This window comes from Zonotrichia leucophrys, chromosome 5, assembly GCF_028769735.1.
Source record: "Zonotrichia leucophrys gambelii isolate GWCS_2022_RI chromosome 5, RI_Zleu_2.0, whole genome shotgun sequence".
Lineage (NCBI taxonomy): Eukaryota > Metazoa > Chordata > Aves > Passeriformes > Passerellidae > Zonotrichia > Zonotrichia leucophrys.
The window spans coordinates 11,426,017-11,449,284 of NC_088175.1; the positions used below are offsets into that span (position 1 = coordinate 11,426,017).

General features: G+C 37.5%; 1 protein-coding gene across 1 annotated transcript in view; it reads left to right on the forward strand.

Moving 5' to 3' along the window:
* Positions 1-23,268, forward strand: part of PPP4R3A (protein phosphatase 4 regulatory subunit 3A) — a 42,062-nt gene that overhangs the window by 17,072 nt on the left and 1,722 nt on the right. Inside the window, exons 3-14 of the mRNA XM_064714638.1 lie at positions 1,273-1,371; positions 3,757-4,374; positions 13,403-13,480; positions 13,579-13,695; positions 14,182-14,298; positions 14,569-14,700; positions 14,790-14,892; positions 15,810-15,968; positions 17,141-17,310; positions 18,792-18,934; positions 21,427-21,617; positions 22,105-22,331. Of these exons, the coding sequence (XP_064570708.1) occupies positions 1,273-1,371; positions 3,757-4,374; positions 13,403-13,480; positions 13,579-13,695; positions 14,182-14,298; positions 14,569-14,700; positions 14,790-14,892; positions 15,810-15,968; positions 17,141-17,310; positions 18,792-18,934; positions 21,427-21,617; positions 22,105-22,331 (2,154 nt within the window). The remainder of the gene's footprint in view (positions 1-1,272; positions 1,372-3,756; positions 4,375-13,402; positions 13,481-13,578; positions 13,696-14,181; positions 14,299-14,568; positions 14,701-14,789; positions 14,893-15,809; positions 15,969-17,140; positions 17,311-18,791; positions 18,935-21,426; positions 21,618-22,104; positions 22,332-23,268) is intronic.

Genomic DNA, 23,268 nt, shown 5'->3' on the forward strand with positions numbered 1-23,268 from the left:
ATTGCTTGACAGTCCCATTGGAGCTGGCTGATTGTGCTGTTTAGAGAACAGTTTAGTTTAAGGTGGTTTCTAGTAAGTGCATATCAAAATCTAAAGGTAAGGTTTCTTTTGATTGTCAGTATTCATTTTAATATCACTCTAAGCAAAATCTGTACTTAATGAAGTAGAAATTCTGTATTTTATGTATAAGAAAAATTCCCATGTCTCTTGTCCAAATGAGTGAATGCATGGTTTAGCACTTGGCTGAAATAATGCAGTTTCATGGAGCTGTGTGTATTTACTGTGGTTGTATTTCAGCTGTTACAGGAAGAAAAAAGACTAGCAATGAAACTTGATTGAATACATAAACACAATGCTGATTTTATTTTCTTCTTTTATTAATTTTTATTTTCTATTTAGTTATTCTTAGAGTTACTTAGTAGACTCTCTGTAACCTACTCCATCAAATCCCTTGTCAGTGTGTGTGCCATTGCTGCTTGCAGCACAGCTTCCACTTCCATATATTAATTTTGCATGCAATAGGAGGGCTCAGATAAACTCTTGAACTATCCTAGTAAATTGATAAAGGCTTCGGTGTCTAGGAAGTGAACATAGCTAAGCATGGTTTCAAGTAGTTTCTAGAAGTTTTTCTAGAAGTAGTTTCAGGTATTTTTCTTCCAGAATTGTAGTTTGGAATAAGTAAAACTCTCAGGCGTGGTTCAGTGCAGTGGGTGCCTGTGGTCCCAGGCAGGGAACTGTGGTGTTTCTCCTCTTTCAAGTCTGTAGCCATCTTGGGACTGGATTTTAAACAGCTGCTCTGTGCATTAGCAGAGTGTCTTCTGGGGCCTACAAAAATGAAAAACAAAAGTTGGAACTTTCATCCTACAGAAGAAGTACAGTTTTATGTGGTCCAAATGAAACATTAAAGCAACGCCTAACAAACCCAACAAAACCTGTTGCTTTTGTTACTGTCTTTTATTAGAGAATACACTGAGGTACAAGTGCATTTTCTAGGTCAAAATTTTTGAGATTTACAATGTTATGGTCACATAAAATAAGAACAAAGACTTTTTATGTATTTCTGGAACTTCTTCTGATTAATGCAGGAATGTTTTTAATTGTATAAACATATAAAAATTTTATGAAGTGTGATGGTTACATTTTTATTGCAGTAGTGTCTTGTCATATTTAGGTGTCAGGCTGTTTTTAATTTAAAATTTTACTCTTTAAACACTATTTAGGTTAATAAAATCTGAAATATATTGCCTGAAAATACTCTTCCTCTCTTTAAAGGATACCTTGATTGTGTGGTCTGAAGCTGAAAATTATGATTTGGCACTTAGCTTTCAAGAAAAAGCAGGTTGTGATGAAATATGGGAAAAAATATGTCAGGTAAGTAAGATGGAGACAATCTAATTCATCCAAATGTTTGTGTTCAAAGCTTACAGGCTATTCTGAGAGTTTGAACAATAGTAGATAGAAAGTAAAAACTACTGTTATAGCCAGCTCTCCCAAATTTTGCACTTTTCAATTTAAAAACTTTCTCCTTCCTCCAGAAATTTAATACAGACCTAATCTAAGTTTTGGGTACTTTTTAGAGCATTTTCAGGTCTTGCTACTCAACATAACTTTTTTGATTAATCTGATAGTAGGAGATAGCTCCATCCCTGTATCATCACCTTAATGTTTTAAGAATCAATGTATACATAGCATTTTAACATGTGTTTTACCACTACAGCCAGGTGACTGTATAGTCATTGAATCAGTGCTGTTTGTGAGTAATACTTGTTGGGTATTAACTACTGAAACTAAAGAGTTTAATCAGTATATTCACTGATGTTAGTTCATTTCTCTGTTCTTGTTTGGGCTTTTTCTTCCCTTCCAAGCATTACAACTTCTCTTAATTCTGGGCTGCAGTATGTGGGATTTCTCTAAATTACTCTAAATCTCTCTCTGCACTCTCTTTCTGTTCTTAACAAACATCTAGCTCTCCCCACTCTGCCTTTTGAAGTTCGTTCTTAGTAATTTCAGAAACTAAGCAAAAGAAATCTGGTTTCACAATTACATGTGTATAGATTATTCCTTTTTTTTAAGAATTAGTCTTTTCAGCAAAATGTAGATAAGTACAGAAACATTTCCAAGAACCCTAGCAGTCATGGCCCAAAAGCTGGGGTCAGAAACAAAGTAGGGAAAGGGGGAAGTTTTGTTCTTAGGAAACACCCAGATAAGAAGCCCAGTTTCCTCACCCTGATGTAAAGATCTCCTATTTTTGTAGGAAACCAGTGTCTTTATATCCTGTTTTGAGGCCATGCTTTGAGATTGTGTCTAGTGTACTTTATAGCTCTTAAGCTTCCTCTGTCATTAAAACTTGTAAAAGGAAAGCTTTGATACCATTTATAGAGAAAGTGGTTGCTGCTCTATAAGCAGAACAATATGTGGGGTTTAGCACCATTCTGAGTATAGGCTTGCTGTTATAAATGAGGCATTATTTCTCCCAGGGTTTTTTTTGCTGAATTTCAAGAATAAAAACAACAGCACCTTCTACTGCTCCACTCAGCAGTGTTTCTCTGAATTTGACATCAGAATCCAAGCAGATGCTAAAATTAAGATGTCATTAAAGCTGATACACTCTGCTGCCCAGGCATCTGTGCATTTTTTTACTAATTCATACTTTCCACAGTTTCCTCATATCTCTGGAGAGATTTTTGCAAGTCCTGTGCATTATTTTTCTGACAGTCAGTTTTCCTCTATTCTTTTGTCAGTGTTGGTTTGAGCTTTTTTGTTCTTAAGAGAAGACTCCGTGTCTCTGTTGAGTATTTAGAAAGTGCACAGCAACAGATTTTGACTTGCAGCTCTCCAGAACTGAAAACAGATAAATTAGCAAGGCTGGCCTCTCTCCTCTGTTTGAGATAGTGGGAGCTTTGACAAGCATCAAGAGCAGTTAATAGCATATAGGTAAATGTTGAAAGCTATCACTAGAATAATGTAATGCTGATTTGCATTTGAAAATCTGTCTGCAGAGAATAAGGCTGGAAACAAACAGGTCAGTAGTCTGTTAAGAAGTTCAGTAGTCTGTTAAGAAGTTGCCGTCCATATCAATAAATGCAAATTTCTGGTTTTATTTGAAGTACCCATAAAATGTAGGTATTTTCCTTATTCTTCCTTCCATTTTAATAAATAAATAAAGTTAAATGTTTAATGTAGAAACAGTTCTATAAAGCTTTCTTGTCACAGAGAAAAAAAATGAGGGCCTTTGCCGGGGTTGAGCTATTTGTCGGTGAGGGGAGACTCAGACACTCAATATGAGTGATAAGCAAATTCCGTTTATTGAAGAGAGCATCAGACACTTATACAGCGAGTAATAAGCTTATGAATATTCTGTAAGCCAAGCAATCTATTGGTTAAACTATAGCATTAACTCATCCTCATTCCTTAGGGGTTACATCTCTCTTTTCTCATGTCTCTTTCACTGTTTGTTATTATACCACAGCTAGGCCCAAGGACACTGCTATCTGTGCAGGTGCAGGACTTGGAATTAGCCATGGTTTTGTACTTTTCCAGTCCTTAGCAGCTAAATTCCCAACACTTTCTATTTGAAGAAATCTTCTCATTGTCTCTTTCATTTTCCATACCAGCTGTACTTAATGTCAGACTAGATTTGCATTTCTATTTTGCCCATACAAATTAAAAACGTGCGCTACTTCAATGGTGTTTTTTACAAAGCATTCAGATAACAGTAAAATTAAACTGCACTTTTTGACCCCTCTCCTTTTGCAGGTTCAAGGCAAAGACCCTTCAGTGGACATTACTCAGGATCTTGTTGATGAATCTGAGGAGGAGCGCTTTGATGACATGTCCTCGCCAGGCCTGGAGCTGCCGGCGTGCGAGCTCAGCCGGCTGGAGGAGATCGCGGAGCTCGTGGCGTCTTCCCTGCCCTCCCCCTTGCGCCGCGAGAAACTCGCCCTGGCACTGGAAAACGAGGGCTACATCAAGAAGCTCTTAGAAATTTTTCACGTGTGCGAAGACTTGGAGAACATTGAAGGACTACACCACTTATATGAAATTATTAAGGGAATTTTCCTTTTGAACAGAACTGCACTTTTTGAAGTCATGTTTTCCGAGGAATGTATAATGGATGTAATTGGATGCCTAGAATATGATCCGTCTTTATCGCAGTCACGGAAACACAGGGAATTTCTGACTAAAACAGCAAAATTTAAAGAGGTGATACCTATATCTGATCCAGAGCTGAAGCAAAAAATACATCAGACATACAGAGTACAGTATATTCAAGATATGGTCCTACCCACTCCCTCAGTTTTTGAGGAAAATATGCTATCAACTCTTCATTCTTTCATCTTTTTTAATAAAGTGGAAATAGTTGGCATGCTACAGGTAAGTTTCATAAATTCAGTCTCTTACTTGTGCTTGGGCAAAGAAAGTCAGGTGATTATTCCTGGAAAGATTGAGGTGCTTTGGTGGCACCTTCACTTCTGTGATTCTGTAAGTGATTGTGGAGTGTGACAGAAGAGGCGTGGATTTGAGTACTGAGTTGTCAAGTACCCATCCTTTAATTTCTGGATTTGGACTAGATGCTGTGCAACTGATTTAAATGGAGCAAACCTATAGAATATTGAATGAGGTTCTTTGGAATGAACAGTACTGTTTGCACTTTGAAGCTTTGATTTTAATAGGAGTTTTGAGGGTTGTTGGTTTGTATTTTGGGACTTTTTAGTCACTAGACTTAGGGATATCTTTTGTCATGTTACCATGAAAAAATCACTTTACCTAAATTTCACAATATAATCTCCTACCACAATGTAGCTGTTGCTAATTTTGAAATAAATTAAATTAGCTGTTTGGAAAGTACAGATTCAGAACATAAGACCACTTTAGATGCTTGAATGTTGTTTTTAGTTTGTCTTAAAAAATCCCTAAATAATGGTGCTTGGAATTACCAGTTTTTCATGAAATATGTCTTACTGCAAATGTGAAGAGATTATTTGGTGCTTTACATAGCTTACCAATGTCTAGGGTGTTCTGCACCAAGCCATGAACTTTCTGAATGGTGTTAGAAGTTGGTGGCACATCTCTGTAAGGGGAGCTTTCAGCTAACTCAGCAAAGTGTTACAGCACATGTATTTTGGTTTGTTGAAGTTAATGATAATTATCTTATTTGTCCCAGAGTTTAATAAATGAATAGTCACTGTCTTAGTAGGGGCTGTCTGATCTGGAGAAATGGACCAAGTGTTAGGTGATACTGATTACTTTAATCATGTTTCTTTACAGTTTGACTCTCAGGATGTACCCTGTATAGTTTCATGGAAAATATATAGCAAAGGAGAGTGAAAATTCCTTTTGCAAGCTCATAGAACAAATAATTGTCAAAACTAGGCCTCACAACTTTTCCTCCATCACACTCGGTTATCAGAATACTGATATTATTTAATGTGTATTTAATCTGCTCTCTTGGAGCTTTAATCTGTCAGGTGAAACACCTCAGGCATCTTCAGTAGAACCAGGCCCCAGCTTATGCCCAGGTGAACCAAACTGTTCATGTCTGGATGTGTGTCCTTGGTAAACAAAGTCACAGTTGCTTGTCTAAAACAGTCAGAAGGCCTGAAGCCTTCTGGAGTTGCCCCTTTGAAGGAGTTTACAAGTCTGACTTTGAGAGAATGTTGAAAAAGACTCAGTTAAGGGGTCTCAGCTGGAGCATCCAGTATGACTGTTGGCTCAAAAATGTCTTGCCCTCTTTGCAAGTGTTGCTAAAAGCAAATTTCTGAAGATTATATATTTTGACTTGAGGAGGAGGAGGGGAAGAATTTTTCAGGAGTCTTGGTGACAGTGGCTGATTCTGAGAGAGATCTTGGGCTTCAAAAAAGAAAACTGGGCAAGGAAAAAGAGGGTCTGATCCTGCAGAATCATGATGGGTGTGTTAGGCAGATATCCTGAGATAACTTTAGTGAGGACCAAAGACTGATGTGTTTCCTGTTTTCTGTCTCTTACAACTTGTGTTAGGTTAATAGCTGTAGTGTGGGTTTAAGTTACAGTGACAAGGTTTTGTGTTGTTAGTTGCAGTTTACAGTTGAAGTAAAGGCTCAGATCTGATTTTGGTTTGTTGTGTGACAGCTGATTTTTGAATGCTGTCTTCAGTGCTGTTCTCTATGGTTGAGAATGAAGTATACTTCATGTATGTTGGAGCCAGAAGAATTAACATTGCAGTTCAAAGTTAGATAAAGCTTTGGAATTGTTGAAGTGCTTTCCACAGCTTTGAGGAGCCCAGAATGAGAGCACACAAAAAAGATAATACACCCTGTGCTGGACTGCATTTCCTGGTACTTTCACAGTACAGCTCTCTAGCAAGGAGGGAGAACTCCCTAAGTTTTTAAGTAAGAATCTGTTAGAAATCATTTGACATCGTTGATCAATTTTTGGGTTTGAGGGAATTAAAAAAGACTCGCAAATTATGTGTCCATTGCATTTCTAAGAGTTTAAAAGGCTTGATTGATTGATTGATTGATTGATTTTTCAAGTTCTTGCAATGTATCTGTAACCCAAGGTTTCAGCCTACTTACCTGGCATTTATTTATTCATAAAGCAATAGGCCAGGTTGCACTTTTCTGTAATCTCTGCACTCTGGTTTCATTTCATCCCCCATTCCTACAGTCTGTGTATGAAATATATGATACTATTTGTTCCTGTTTCTTTACACAGAATAAATAATGCTCTAAGAACTGAGTTAAAGGGCTGATTTTGTTGATTTCACTTCTGTAACTAATTCCTGAGGGCTTTCTTCCATTTGTGTGTGGTTTAACATCATGCATTCCTGTAGCTGCCGTTACAATACTTGTGTGTGTGAGAGGGTGTTGCTGCATGAAGGATGTGTAGTTCTCTGTAGTTCCTGGCATTTGTTATTTTGGATCTTCTGAGATCTTGGTGCTCACTAACCTTACATGTGTACTTAAGAAGTGGTTTCTTTTAGAAGTCATTTTTAATTGAAAAGACTCTGGGTTGCCTGTGGTAGTTTATTGGAAGCCATGGATGAGTCTCAAGTTCCTAGTAGATGAATTAAAAAGGATTTTAATGCCTCTGCTGTTGACTTTAGGTTGTCTCTCTTGGATCATTGAGGATATGACAAAAGAGATGTCATTTTGGGAAGTTTCACTTGGCAGGATAAAAAGTAAGATCCCTGGGTAGCTGATATCCCATGGCATCCTGCAACTCATGTGTGTGCAGCTGAGTTGTTGGGTATTCTGTTCTTTTCTCTCTCTTTCTCTGGCTGTGAAGGAACAGAAAAGAAAAACTCTTACCTACATCATGGAAAAGAAGTGAGCTGTAATGAGACCTTTCTGTGTCAGGCTGTGTATTAACCAGAGTGGCACCTACAGTTCTGTCATTGCAGTGATCTCAGCCAGGCTGCAGTGTCAGAGAGGTGAATAGCAGTTTGTACAAGACTCTGCAGATTGTGTCTTATGTTTCTGGACAAGCTGAGTGACTTCACTCAGAACTACCACTGTGTTTTGTTTAAGGCATTCACTGTCAAGATAGGCCATAGGTCTCTGGCATTTAAAGTCAGTTTTTCAGTTGTAATTAATATTGAAGATGAGAATATGCTGATTCTTTAGAGTTCTTGCTTTATTAGAGAGACTTTGCATGTATTTAAAAAAATAAATTCAGTAGTCATGGAAGATACTTGCTTTGCTCATTTTGCTTTCTTTGCTAGGTAAAATAACTGTTGCCCTGTTGTGCTAAAACAAAAACCAGAAAATAGGTAACCTTTGGCATTAGGGTTATGAGCCATGTTCTTCCTTCCTTCTTCATGAAGGTAGCTTGCTCACGAGCTTTATAAAAGTATGCTTATATTGATGGGCTTTTCTGAGAACTGGAGGTAAGTTTGTTTGTGGTTTAATTTTGTAAGCTAGGTAATTTTAAGTGAGCATGTCAGCATCTCACTAAACTAGATACTGTTGTTGCATGATGAATAGTAAAGCCATGAAAAGAGTATTCCCAGACTGCAGAATTAACTGCTGTGAAAATTACTCAGTTACAGATTTTCTCATTCACAGTGTGTACGATATGTATAAGATATGAATTGCATTTTTTTGCAATTTCAGCCCCTCCTAATTTACTCTTACTGCTTGGGGTCCAGCCTGTTGTAGTCTTGAGATGTCATGGCCACCAGGAACTTGCTGAAAGATGGAGTTGGCCAAGTTTTGAGTGGGGGTGGGACAGGTAAGTGGTGTTTCTTGCTTTGTATGACGCTCTTTTGCAATTTAAAAATACATCCTAATGAGCACACTGGAGGCCACCAGTTCTTTCCCTTTGTGTTATTAACTAGTTCATTAAGAAAAATCTTGCAAAACTGCGCCATAGAGTGAGCAAACACTATTTCCTTCTGTTCTCTCCCCCTTTTATCCTTGGTGTGTTCTTTTTGTCAGCAACATCATGCAATATCTTTATCTTCCAGAATAAAGAATATTGTTAGGATTGCTTTTGGGTATGTGCATTTAGACTTCAAGGTCTTTAATTTTCAGGAAAGTGGAGAGCAGAAGGGGAAAATTTGACATATGTTAAAGTAGTTTTTGTGCCTGGTAGGACAGTGATCAGATGGTATTATTGTACTGGTAAATCAGAATTTTTAAATACAGAAGTCATATTATTGATAGGCCCTATATCCCTTTTCAAGAGCTAAAAAATTGCAGGTATTTAGATATATCTGTACATTTTACTGTATTAGTGTGTAATGATAGGCAGGTTTTAATTTTGAAAGTGGTTTTACAGATAGTTGCTTATTCTGAATAGAGTCCTGTGGATGCAAACATAATTATCTGTAGTTGTTTTGGAGGAAGAGTTGTGTAAGTGCATACTGGTAGTTTTGCCCAAATCCAGTCTGCTTCTTATAGTAGTAGGCTCAGGAATAGCTGGAGATTTACTTTCAGCAAAATTCACCTTGCAATAAAGTGTAAAATGATACCACTTTCTGGGGGAAATGACTTGGTGGAAGACATTTGCAAGTGGTGCATGGTTGTGATTTTTGGGATTAACTTCTTCATTGTAGAAAATGATTTGTCACATGTTCAGAAACTCCAAAAGTCATTTGGTGGCTGTCGTTCCTTTTCCAGCATGTTGATCCAAGTGAAGGTAGTGCAGATGAAGGCATGTGTGGAAAGGCAGTCTGATACAAAGGGGATTTTAAACTAAGAAATCTTTTGTGTGGTAGCAGGAAGGAATGTGTGTTTGAAGTGGTAATTATCTGTTTGCTAGTAATATTTTATGAAAATTTCACTTTATGAGCTAAAATAGTGTTTCTACCCAAAATGAATATGAAGGTGGAATATAGTATGGAATGTGTGCTCTCTTTCTACTTTGGATGGTGTTGAGTTTCTTTGATTTTTTTTTTTTTGAGAAAAGTATGTTTTATGTCATTCATCTGTAATCACAGACACAAAAATACCTGATAACTGAATGTTAATTATATTTAAGAGAGACCTGGTTTTGAAGAATCCTTTTTTTAAGTGCCTTTCAGGAGGAGAAGGGCTACTTTGGAAGTTGAATCACAAATGTAAATAGTGTCCTTTTTTGTGACAGCTTATCTGTGAGTTTTCTGGTTTTTAAAGTCATAAATAATTGAGTGAGTAGTTGGCCTGGCTTGTTTTTATCTTCATGAGCTTTGAAATGTATTAAATCTAGAAGCATCTACTTAGATCTTAAAAAGCAGAAATGAATATACTTAGTGTCTGGTATGCACATAGTTTAAGTATTGCACTTCTGATAATTTCTGTGCCTGGGGAAAATACCTAGAATCCACAATTACATCATAAACTGCTATTTGCAGTTTGCTTTTCCTGGAAAACAGTTGTGACCTTCACAGCTGCTAAGGTAGAGCTAAGTGTGTTTTGATAGTTGTCTGTGTGAAAAGACCACATGCTGCAGAGAATGATGCATTTGCACTGTGTTCACAGACATACATGGAGGGATTTTTGCAAGTTAAAAAAAAAAAAAAAAAGATCCAAATTGGTGTAATTCTATCATTCTGTGTGTTGGTGCTTTCTGACTTCTAAAATATGTGAACTCTGCTCTCAGACTGTGCATTTCCTTGGGTCTTGGCAGCATTGTTCAGGAATGTTTCTTTAGATATATTGCCCTTGTCAGTAATTTTACAGCTTGAGAGAGAGAATCTTATACTTAGAATGTTATTTGCAGTGACACTTTCTCTATGTATGTGAGAGGACTGGGTCTTCTCTCATGAACAGCAGCCTTTCATTTAGCATCTGGAATGAGATAAATGCTGAATGCTTTTCAGGGCTAAGCCCAAAGGGTGAAACTAGTAATAAGTTGTTTTTATTTTCTTGGAGTAAGTGCCATTTACTGTGTATTATCCATGCAAGGGTGGGATGTTTCAGTCATCAGATCCATCTTAATTTGTCCAATTTTAAATAGGTCATGGTTGTTCTGGAGCCTAGGGATTTCAGGTAATCTTGTTAATTTAAAAGTGCAAGGTATTTAATGGAGTTGGAGAGAGGACACGACATGGAGATATGTTTCAGTATTATATTTAATGCAGAGTTGTAAAATACTGTATTGTAGTCTATATTTGGAATGCTGGAAATTAGTTATGTACTGAAGGTCTGCAAATTCAGAACAGTGGGACACTGAAGAGACCATGAATGAAACCCACACAGCCCAGTCCAGGGGCTCTCCTCCTTCCAGAACAGAAACCCCCCAGTTTGATACTTTGCCTAATATTGCATACCTTTTTTCCCCCCAGAGATACACTACTCTTACATACGTAGGAGCCATGGTTGTCTGCTGCTGAAGTTTCCATTATTTTTTCACAGTGATCACTCTAAGATAGTTGACTGTCCAATTTTCGGCTGTTTGGATGGCCTGGAAAGGCCCGGGGTGGCCTTGGGGCAGCCCGCGTTTCAAAGGATGAGAAGAGGCTTCAGTTCTTTTCTCGGTCTCTGTGTTTATTAATTGTTTATCTAAAAGATTTTCTCTCGGCCCGACAGAGGTCTGCTCAGCAGCCAGCCATGAGCACACTCCCCTGCCCTCCGGGCGGTCACCTATCTTTATACCCAAAGTTACGTGTACAATATTTATCATTTTTCCCCAATACCTTTCACCCTTATTGCCCAGTGCACTTTTAGTAATGACCAATCCCAAAGTGCCACCATCACCACAGAAGATGGAGGAGAAGAAGAAGGACAGGACATGCCCCAATTCCTCCATCTTACTTCTCTAAACCCCCCTGTACAGAAATCCTAAACCCTGTGTTTCACTCTCTAATTAACTAATCCCTTCACCATTCACCCTGGTGAAATCCTCCTATCCTCATACAGGTGTCGTCTCCTGTGTAGGATCAAAGTCCAGCCACCAGACACTTCTGGCAACATTCCAGGACTCCCGAGCCCCCCAAGGGTGGTCTCGGTGACTCGGCACCTCAGTCCTGAGGTGCTGAGATCCCACAGTTGACTTGCACTTTCTCTCAGATATCATGGAAGAGGTGAAAAGTTGGTTTCACAGTGAGAAGGGAAATAGGGGTTGTGCTTTCCAACTGGGGATAAGCATGCATGTTCTCAGTAGTTTTCATAGATAAGATTAGTTCTACATCTTGATCAAAATAGTGAAAAGAGAAATGAAATCAAACTATGTGGCCTTCTCTTAAATGCCCTGCTAATCATGGAAAAGAACCTGCATGTTCTTAAAAAAAACTGGGGTTTATGGGGATTTGTTTTGTTTGTTTGTTTTTTTTTAATTTCAGTGACTGAATATGTCAGTATATCTACTGTGGTTACTTAGGTTACCTGTGATGCCTCATGAGTTAAATATTAGAACAGAAAACTTAGAAAGCCATAGAACAGCTGGATAGCAGGTAGTCAAACAGCCTTGCATTTGCCCATCAAAGCTTAAGGTATGTTTCTTGAAATCAAATACCTTCATAGTTGTTTTGAACATATTTCACTGTTGATACCTGGAAGTCAAAATTTCCATCTGTGCTTGATCCTCCAGAGTGTATTTTGGTATACTTCAGGTGAGACTTGAAACAGTCGCTGAAACAGCACCTGAACTTGTGTACAGAAATCACTCTTTTTCATTGTCTGTTGGGTCAGGTTAGGAGCACAGCTCAGCATCAGACAAGAGAAAAGGGGGCACATTCTAAATGTAAGGTTTACCTTACAGAGCAGTGAGACACAGTGGCTCATGCCACCCTGTTGTGGGTTTGTGTGTTGTGCAGTGCCGTGTAGAGATGCTGATTGTGTTGTTGGCAGCCTTAGCACGGTGTGCTGTCAGAACTGAGGTACTCACTTCCTCAGCAGGGCTCCATGGTGAGCCTCAACGAGGTACTGAGGGAATTCACAACACTAGAAGGTTTTTGTGTGTGTATCTGAAGTACTTTGGTGGGTTTGCTTTATGCAGTGCAAAGATGAGCAAGGCAGCTTGGAGTTGTGCCACTGTGGCATTGGGATGGAGGGATGTTGCACATCCATGTGTTACTGACTTCACAAGAAACAACAGTGGCAGCTTTCTGAAAAAATGCATTAGTACCTGATGTGCTGGAGCAAGCAACTGCAATTCTCAAGCAGTTTTACTGCTGCTGCTTTACTACTGCATAACATTGGGAAAAGGATGGGAGAAGGTTTATTTCTGTCTCAATAATCTCCTAGTTGCTGGAACTGTAAAGGTTATGGGAAGCTAAATATTGCTCCTTCTTTCAATCTAAATACACATTTGTAATGTGTTTGGAGCTGTTTGTAGTTTTGCTAAGGTACAGCTGTGTGAAAATAATGGAATGGGTTTTGATTGCTGTCGGCCAGAATGCCCAGTAAATTCTGTATGCAATAGGAACAGTTGTTTTGATTTGCTCTCTAAAATTCACCCTTTCCACAACAGTGAGGGGGAAGGAAGCTCGCCTCATTCCTGCTGTTAGGCAGCTTTCCCTTCATTGTGTCCTTGCTTTTGTTCTGCTTCAGAGATCTAATAACATTCCAAAGATATGCCTGTGTCTGTGTGGGGGACGTTGTTTATAAATGTATATAAACAGCTGACCAAGGGTAGTGTGGTTTAGGGGGACTGGCATGTGACAAGGGGGAAGGAAGCTGAAGAAGTGAAAGACAAAACAATGAGAGTTGCAGTAGAAAGTAGAAAAAGGACAACTAGAAGGCAGGGCAACAAACAACGTAATTGAGAGTGAATTGTTCTGGGGGTAGAGGGATGCTGAACATGATTAAAGCTCAAAAACAAGATGCATATTAATTTACTTGAAAATTGAATTAGAAAGTTGATACTGGTGTGATTAATTACAATGTACAAACATATGTTCCCTTCATTCCAGGAAGCGTGGTCTAGAAGAATTTTATATTATACTTGGATGCCTTTTGATACTGTCAAATAAACAAATGGTATTGTTTTGCTTTTGTAGGAAGATGAAAAATTTCTGACAGACTTGTTTGCACAACTAACAGATGAAGCCACAGATGAGGAGAAAAGACAGGAATTGGTAAGAAATCTGTAAAATATGTGACAGTTACCACAAAGTGACATGTGAATCTTTTTTTTTTTTTTTAATTACTAAACTAGTATATTCCTGATTTTCAGGTAAATTTTCTGAAAGAGTTTTGTGCATTCTCACAAACACTGCAACCTCAAAACAGAGATGCATTTTTCAAAACTTTGTCAAATATGGGCATACTGCCTGCACTAGAAGTCATATTGGTAAGTCATTTTAATTCTATTTGTCATAACAATTTTGTTTATCTTCAGAGAGGCTTTTTTAAAATTAACTTTAGCACAAACTTCAGCAAGTGGTTTTCTTTTTGTTTGCTTCATTTGGCTTGTCCTAGCTTAAGATTCAGAATGTTCAAAATATTTTTGTAAAACTTTAAAAGCTTTTACAATATGACATTGGTAAGTACCCTGGCATTCTTCAGTTTTTGTTTTCCTATTTGCTTTCCTAGATTTGCTTGCTTTTTGGTATCTAGATAAGTTAGAAAATAGGGAAATAGATCAAAGGGCAGGGAAACCATAAAATTTATTTTGTCAGCTGTTGTCAAATTTACAGAGAAGTACAAGTTGACTTAGTTTTAGAATCTGGTCTTAGCAATAGTTAGGTGTGATTTTTGAGAAGGAATTAAAGCTGTATGTTTTCTGGTTCATTTAACCCTTTCAAGAAAACAGAATGATTTTATTTGACTTTTCCAGGGTATGGATGATGCACAAGTACGAAGTGCAGCCACTGATATATTCTCATATTTGGTTGAATACAACCCCTCCATGGTACGAGAATTTGTCATGCAGGAAGCACAGCAGAATGATGATGTAAGTAAAGAGTCCTCAGAAATGGGGGTATTGGTTTGGAAATTACTGGGCTTTGAAGTTACTGGTGTATATTTACGACTATGAATGCCATGAGCCCTAGTTTCAAAGAAGTAATTTGGAATTTGATAACAGGACACTGAACTGCTGTGTTTTAAAGAGTTCTGTTAGGTGAGGTGAGTTCACCTGTTCACAGATACTTGTTGCATTGTATAATTTCAGATTTGGTGCAAGGGAGTAGCATTTTAATTGATTATTTTTTTCCCCTCTTAGGACATATTACTCATTAACCTCATTATAGAACACATGATTTGTGACACAGATCCAGAACTTGGAGGAGCAGTGCTACTCATGGGTTTGCTTCGTACTTTAGTTGATCCAGAAAATATGCTTGCCACTGCCAATGTAAGTAAATACCTTCAAATGAAATTCTGTTTGATTTTTTCAGGGTATTTGATGATATATGTTGCATATATTTTTTTTTCATTCCTTAGAAAACAGAAAAGACAGAGTTCTTGGGTTTCTTCTACAAACATTGTATGCATGTTCTGACAGCCCCTTTATTGGCCAATACTACAGAGGACAAACCTAGCAAAGGTAATGACACTGCATTTTGGGCACATCAAGGCTGTTGAATGTCAATGTTTAGAATAATTGTCAAAGGACATTTTCCATCTAAATAAATTGAGTCTGAGATTATGAAACATAGTTCAAAGTAAAATGCTGATTCAATGTTTAGTCATTTGAATAATGCATAAGTACAAAACTCTGCAGAGAGACCTGATTTAAGAAGTGAACAACATTTGCTAAAAATTTGGCTTTAGCAAAAAATAAAATACTTGTACAATTTTTAGGAACTCATGGGGCAGTTCATTGACTCAGACTTCTAATCATGTCTGAATGGGTTCTTAAGGTCAGGGATTACTAGAAATGTTACAACATTTTCCCTGGGAAAGTGTGCTGAATTTCAGAGTTGTTTCTTCAGCAGACTAAGAAAGCAGAGACCAGTGATGAAGTAATTGTTCATGCTGGTTACTAGCAGCAGTTCTTACAAGTGTCAAAAGACCCCAAGGTATTTCTTGCATACTGCTTTAGCTAAAAGGCATTAGAGATCACATTTTTGCTGTTAGCTTAGTCAAGGCACTGCATATGGGGAAATTGTTTATGATCTGCATTTGTGGACATTATAATGTGATTTGGTTAAATAAGCCTGACTACACCTGTTAGGGTTAAGATCTGTACTCTGAACCTTCAAACACCAATTTAAGAAAAATGTAATTGGTTCCATATTTTAAGAGTTTCCTGTCCTATCTGTGTTCATAGAAAATATTCAATCCATAACAAATGTCTGTCTTAAAGACTAAACATATTCTGCAGCATGTTCCATAAAATGTCTGTGGAAAAATAAAAAAAACTTGTAAACAGTAAAAATGTTTACTGGAGTGCAGTTGAAGTTATCTTCTGAAGGCAGTATTCCAGATACATTTAATTATTTTGGTTTTGTTTTATTACAGATGATTTTCAGACAGCCCAACTCTTGGCACTAATACTGGAATTGCTAACTTTCTGTGTAGAACATCATACCTATCACATAAAAAACTACATTATTAACAAAGATATCCTGCGAAGGGTACTCGTTCTCATGGCCTCAAAGCACGCTTTCTTGGCATTGTGTAAGTTTGAAAGCTAAGGAATAAACTAGAATTTTGTGCATGTGAACTGATACATATCTTCATTCTGCTGGAAAAAAACTGTTCATGGATCATGACAATTTTTTACTGAATACAGAAATTCTACCATTATAGTCTGTGTTTCTCATACTAGATTATAGTTATATCAGCTACTATTAGTAAATAATTTTGCATTTATAGATACATTTTTATCCTTAAAAAAAGAAGGGATTTTACTTCATGTCAGTGGAGAGGGGAATTTAAGAGATGTTATGTCAGTTTTGAATATACTAAGAGAACATTGTAAGTTTTGATGGCTTTTTAGTAGAAATTACCAGAGGTACTTATTAGAGCTATGGCTACCTGAATGCATTAAACTGCACAGAAGTTGAGTGTGCTTCTCTTCAGGCTGGTAGTTTCTTGGTCACACTCCGCTCAGTAGTGTCAAAGCAGACTTAATTCTAGAGGCAAGTAGGAGATTTTCTCTGTGATTCTGTTGTGCACATAGAGTTAAAAAAGCAAAGCCTTCAGTTGCCTGAGCAGTGCCATACAATAAGTACCTTTTACATTTTGTAGCCAAATAACCTGTACGCATGGTTGCTAAGCAAAATGTGCTGCCATGTGATACTGTACGTTCTCTTTATGCATGGACATTCTCTCACTTGTGTACACTTTGGAGTTTCAGGAAGAGCTTTAAACTTGTTGTAAATCAAGCCCTTGCCTTACTATGTGTGTGATCATTTACCAATTTTAAAATTAGATAATTTCTATTCTAATCTGATAGAACTAATTAAATCTAAACAAACATTTGAATAATAAGGATGATAAGCAAATTTCTGAGCTCTTTCACTGAGAAAATGTTTTACCTTTACCATAAGTAATTAAAAAAAATTGAAAATAGATTTTTATGTTGGTAGTGTTATAGTTGAACAATACTTTATGGATTCTTCAGTGAACAGAGGTGTTTTCATTTGTGCAGTTATGATGGAGGATTCCTTTATGATAGAACTGCTAAGTAATATTCAGCAGTGTAGTCAGGACTATTGAGAAGCAGAGAAGGACTGAATGTATTGCTGTATATGAACTGAGGCTGTAAATTGCTGTAATAATGCTGAGTAATTTCTGCAATTTTGCTTTAAAATGTAAAAACTCTTTTGACAACATGTGTGTTTCAGGTGCCCTTCGTTTCAAGAGAAAGATAATTGGGCTGAAGGATGAATTCTACAACCGTTACATAATGAAAAGTTTTTTGTTTGAACCCGTGGTCAAAGCATTTCTAAATAATGGTTCCCGTTATAATCTGATGAACTCTGCCATAATAGAGATGTTTGAATTTATCAGAGTGGTGAGTGCTAGTATATGCTGAGGATAATTACTCCATTGTTTAGACTTGTAATTCAAGATTACTTTTCTTTTGCTTTTGCCCTAAATTATGCTATCATAATGGGACCATAGGATGCTGTACTTATATGAACCTTGTTTTATATCACTGTTACATATTTGTACATGTTCTTTCTTACATTGAAACAGTACCATTACTTGGAGATTAAATTCACTTGATACTGTACTCACAGTACCCAGATTTGCAAAAGCAGCACTAATCAAATTTCATCATGCAGATTGGATGGGCTTGTTATGACAGGAGTGTAATTAGAAACTACTGCTGCAAACCCATCAAATTTAGCTGTGCTCTGTAATGTCAATTCAATGGAATATGGAATTATACAGAAGAGGTACCAGTCTCTTTTGATTATTTTAATGGAGTGCTACCACGTTCCTTCCATGGGGAGTGTCTTAAATATTCATGCCAGTTTGGCTGTCTGCACAGTACTATTTCCTTGCTGCTGTTTGCATCCAGATTCTGGCAAGGTGCTGTACAGACTGTAAATGTAGTAAATGGGCCCAGGCTAGGGTGCAGACAGTTGTGGAGGAGTAAGTCACCATGCACTGTCACCTGTTGAAATTTGTAGTGTTGATCACCTCTTCTTTGAGTTGGGACTCAAGGTAATTCAAGAATAAGATGACCTGATCATCATGGAAGAGTTGACTGAAAACTGGTTTTAAAGCTGTGGAAAAGTTCACCTGTATAGGTGGTCGTGACTTGTACCGTGGTGTATTGGGTTTGCAGGGGCAGTGCTGGGCAGTGGCTAAAGGGCTGGTTTTGTAGAAGCTGCTGGAAGCTTGCCCTGTGTTCAGCAGAGCCAATGCCAGCTGGCTCCAGATGAATGTGCCACTGGCTGAGTCAGAGCAGAGATTCCCCTGCACCCATGGTGATGTCTGTGGTGAGGCAGCTGTGTCCCTGTGGCCCACTGGAGCTCTGTGGTGCAGCAGAATCCCCCTGCAGGCTGGGGAGGAGCCCAGGCCAGAGCAGGTGAGGCTGCAGAAGGAGGCTGTGCCCCCGGGGGCAGCCTGTGCTGCAGCAGGCCCTGTGCAGGGAGGAGCCCACCCTGGGCAGCTTCACTGACAGGACTTGTGACCACAGGGAGCCCTGGCTGCAGCAGCCTGCTCCTGGGGACTGCATGCCGTGCTCTGTCAGTGTAAAAGTATCTCTCAGTTACAGAGGAAAGACATTGTAGGATTGGGTTTGGTACAGTTTTTATCAGGCTTTAGGTTCTGTAATGTTTTGAAGGAGATACTGCGAGAAAATTTATGTTGTTTGCTAATCAAATACTTGAGGCTCTAGATTTTTAATTACACTTATATACTCATTTTTGCATAATTACTACAGTGCTTGCTATGGCATTTTCATTTCAGATACTTTTTATATTGTATTAAATAAATTATTTGAATGAAAATAAGTCACTTTATGTTTGTTTCTTCCTGTAGGAAGATATAAAATCATTAACAGCTCATGTAATTGAAAATTACTGGAAGGCACTGGAAGATGTAGATTATGTGCAGACATTCAAAGGACTGAAGCTACGATTTGAGCAACAAAGGGAAAGACAAGATAATCCAAAACTTGACAGGTAAAATACACTAAATGCTCTTAATAGCATATTGATGCTTTAATTCTCTTATCAGACTACTGGTGGGTTGTTCTCTTGTTCTGGGAAATACAGGTAATTTAGACTCCTGCTTGCATCTCAAGCCTTGCTGAATTTACTTGATTAAAAGTGATTTTCAAATGTGTTTCTATAGACTTTTCAGCAAACACTAGTTGCTGGACCCCCAGTCATAATGCTAATTTATCATATCTTAAACGTATCTGCAGTACTTTAATGAGGCTGGAAGCCTACCAAGTATCTCTACCAAGTTGATTTGTCTAAATAACAGATTTCCACTGCTAATTTGAAAGACTGTTAGTTGTGAATTACCATTCTGTGGATTTTTCCTTCAAAAATTTCCACATCAGATTTCCCTTCATTCTAGTTGTGGGAGTAGATATTTAGATAAGCTTTATCAAAATGCCTGAGGAATAGAACATAGAAAGAAATTTTCAGAGAATGCTTTTTGTCCCTGTTAGATCTGCTGATGGAGTAAAAATCAATCTGATGCAAAGCTTGAATCAGTCTTTCTGTTTGACAGAGCAAAAGTTCCCTTCCTTAGTACACAGTTGCTCAAGTTTAAAAGGTTGAGATGTATAAAAATAGGAAGTTTAGGCCTTTTTGTTCCATTTATTTTTGCTTTATGTCTAGTTTCATTAAAACGACTGCTTGTGTGAACAGATGAGTTACTCATAAGAATTTTGGCAAGATCTGTTCTTGTTTTCCTGTCTTGAATTAGTTTGAAAATACATGAAAATTAATTCTGATTAGTCCTAGTAGGATATCTTGACATTTCAGACTTATTTCCTGCCACAAGATTTCTTAATACTTAAATTTGAGAGTTGTACAATTAAAATGAGATTATAAGTGTAGATTTATTTTAAAACACTGAAGCACTTTCAAGAGCATGTACAGGATCTGCAGTTTGAGTGCTAAGGTGTAAAAAGTGAGATGTTATTATTTTGGCTTATGTCAGCTAAGCATATCACTTAAACAGCTGTGAAATCCAAGGCTGTGATCCTTGCTTACATTCATTCATGTGTGGGAAAGAGCAGCCAGCTGCCCTCTTCAGTAATTTCCATCCACTATAGCAAGTGAAGTTGGAGTTTTTTTCTTGGCTTAAGTTGAGCTAAGTGGTTGTGCTGCATGAGTTTATCCAACAGAAAACAGAGCTTCAGGAGGTCTTCAGCTCAGCCTTCTTCCTACATCTGCTGTGGTGGCTGCACAAGTCCTGTCACAGTGCATGGGATTTTTAAAGTGAAAACCCAGAAATAATAAAACGCACAAATAACAAGAATCTATTTACGTATTTTAGCAAAGAATAGTTCAGTAAGGAAGGAGCCCAGTGTGTTGTGGACACAGGCCATAAAAGTATTCATTAGAGTTCTACTTAAGCCATAGTTTTGTGCTCTTAGCAGAACTTGAGTTTAAATAAAATGTAAAATGATGCAGTATGTATAGATGTATGATAATGTTGGCAAGCAACTTACTTACAACTAGGTTTATTATTAAAAGTGCATTTAGCATTTTTACTCAGTAGTTTGTAACGTTTTGATTTTTCCCTTCTGGCTTTTTCCTGCACTCAGTAATGCAGATGCCTAGGTTGTATTATTAACATTTTGATCCCAGTAACCAAAACCACTACAGACACTTTCTGAAAAACATGAAATTTCATCCAGTAAACTGTGAAGTGCTTCATCAAGAGTTTCATGCTGCTGTTGGAAACTGACTGTTAAAATCAACATCTAGCAATGAAAATGTTTTCAATGTCTCTTCCACTTCTCCTCCCCATTTTTCAAGGGCCACATCCCTGTCTCTCTGCTCCAAGACCATAATACTGCTGTGAGAAAAGAGAAAAGGAAGGTAGAGCTGAGATAAATCAACATTGATAATAGATCAAACAGGGAGAGAGAGGTAGCAGTTCATGTCCAAGGCTCTGAAAAATGAATACTGATAAGTGACCAAAAGTTGTAACAAGTGGATGTGGCAGACAGAGAACTTTCTCTTCAATGTATCTACTTAAAATTGGAGTCATATTTAACTTCTTGGACCCGAAATTCTAACAGGTTACAAAGTATTTTCAGAGAATATGTGTATGTTTCTAAGCTCTTTGTTTTACAACTTTTTATTTACCAATGCAAACTGGTAAACCAAGCTTGAATGCAACCCTTCAGTGAGATTTATTAAAATTACTTTTAATAGCGCTGTTTATATGCAGTACAGAATTTTGTACTGATTGAGTTGTCTGCATGTGCTGTTAGCAGAGTTGTACTTTATTTGATTCTTTATACAGAGAAATTTTTAATGATATTTTGTTGAAAATATAAGGGTTCACAGTAGGGAAGGATTTGCTAGTGTTTTTATTGCTCTGCAATGTATGGATCTGTAAGGTGTCACTGAGTGTCAAGTGGAAGTTTGATTATTAATATAAGTTGGTTTTTGAATCTAAGCTTTTCAAACCTCCTGTTCTGCAGCATGCGCTCGATTTTGAGAAACCACAGGTACAGAAGGGATGCGAGAACCCTGGAGGATGAGGAGGAAATGTGGTTTAATACTGATGAGGATGATATGGAAGATGGAGAGGCAGTGGTGCCCCCTTCTGACAAGCCTAAAAATGATGAAGATATTATGGACCCTATCAGCAAATTCATGGAAAGAAAAAAATGTAAGTGGTGAGAAGATGAATGCCATAACTTGCATTATTCAGTCTTGCTGCAGTGAAGGATTTGCATGTATTTATTTTGAAATTGCAACATCGGTTTGGTAGACCACATATTAAAAAAGTTTTGTTGTCTTTAGAGGCAGAATGATACAAAGTGTGTTGTAGAGTTCTTAAAGCATTAGAATTAAAATCTTATTTGATAGTCAAGCTTGTCAGTGTTTTATTTGGGTTATAATTAAATATTATGTGTTAACTCAAAATTTTCTATATAAATGATCAGGTGATACCATTGGTAGAACAAAAATGTTAATTCCTGGCCACTGACAACCACTGGTAGGTGATAGAGTAGTAAGGAAAAAGTCTGTGATGACTCACTTAACTGAGTTATACATAAAATGTTAAGCCTTTTCCCAGACAGTGAAGTGATTTGTAAGTAAATGTTTCACTCAATAATATTCCTTTATTTTTTGCCTTTTTTTTTTCTTTCCAGTGAAAGAGAGTGAAGAAAAGGAAGTTCTTCTGAAAACTAACCTTTCAGGTCGCCAGAGCCCGAGTTTCAAGCTTTCTTTTTCCAGTGGTACAAAATCTAACCTTACCAGCCAGTCATCTGCAAGTAATCTGCCTGGATCTCCTGGGTCCCCTGGCTCTCCAGGGTCCCCTGGCTCACCTGGATCAGTTTCTAAAAGCACATCTCAGATGGCAGCTATTACAACGAAGGTAATTTGGAGTGGTTGTAGGTTGGCTTTATTGTTACAGCGTAGGAGTTTGCTTTTGCATCTCTCTGAAGTTCATGTGAGTCCCAACAAGTTAAGCAGTAATGGACTGTCTGTGTGTACTTCTTGTCTGACATTCATGATTTTTAATGAGATCTGCTGTATACGAAAGAAATAAAAGCTCTTTTAATGCATACTGATCAAGTAGGAAGCATGCCATTAGTTGCTCTTAGCAGTGATTTTTACAGTCAAATACAGACAACTCTGTACTCATGTTAAATTGCATAGGGGTATTGGCAGGTAAAAATACATATTTTGGAAACATGGCCAAATTGTGGTAGATACCACAATGCCCTGCACATCCACTGAGGATTTCTACTATCACCATTTTAATATTGTTCAGAATTCTCTAACTGACCTATGTGGAAGAAATAGACTGCATTGGATGGTGATTGCTGTAAGCCAGAACAATTTTTAATGCCTGAGTGTGACATTTTTACCTTTGAACTAACTTATAGTTTTGATTTGGAACATTCTGAAGTAGAAGAAGAAGGCCACTTTAAAAGAGCATTGTAACTTGCAGTGAATATTCAAAACTAGCATTTTAGAATACATTTGAGGACACTGTTGGATTTTATCAGATTTTTGAATAAAAATGTTCAAACTGAGTCAGGAAAGTAGAGTGACTGCTATTTTCTCAGCACAAGGGGACAGACATACAGTGCAGTTCAGATAATGAGAATTTATTTTCATAACAAGTGCTGTGTCCATTTCTAAAAGATGGGGTATGTATTCCAGTTGTCAGATAGTCTTGGAATAACACTGATAATAACAGTCTTGGAATAACAGCTTGTTTTGTAATGCTACTGTATTGCTTGTTCACCTAACTTCTAGTGAAGATAAATGGGGGTTTAGGGTTTGAGGGATTTTTTTCTACTCCA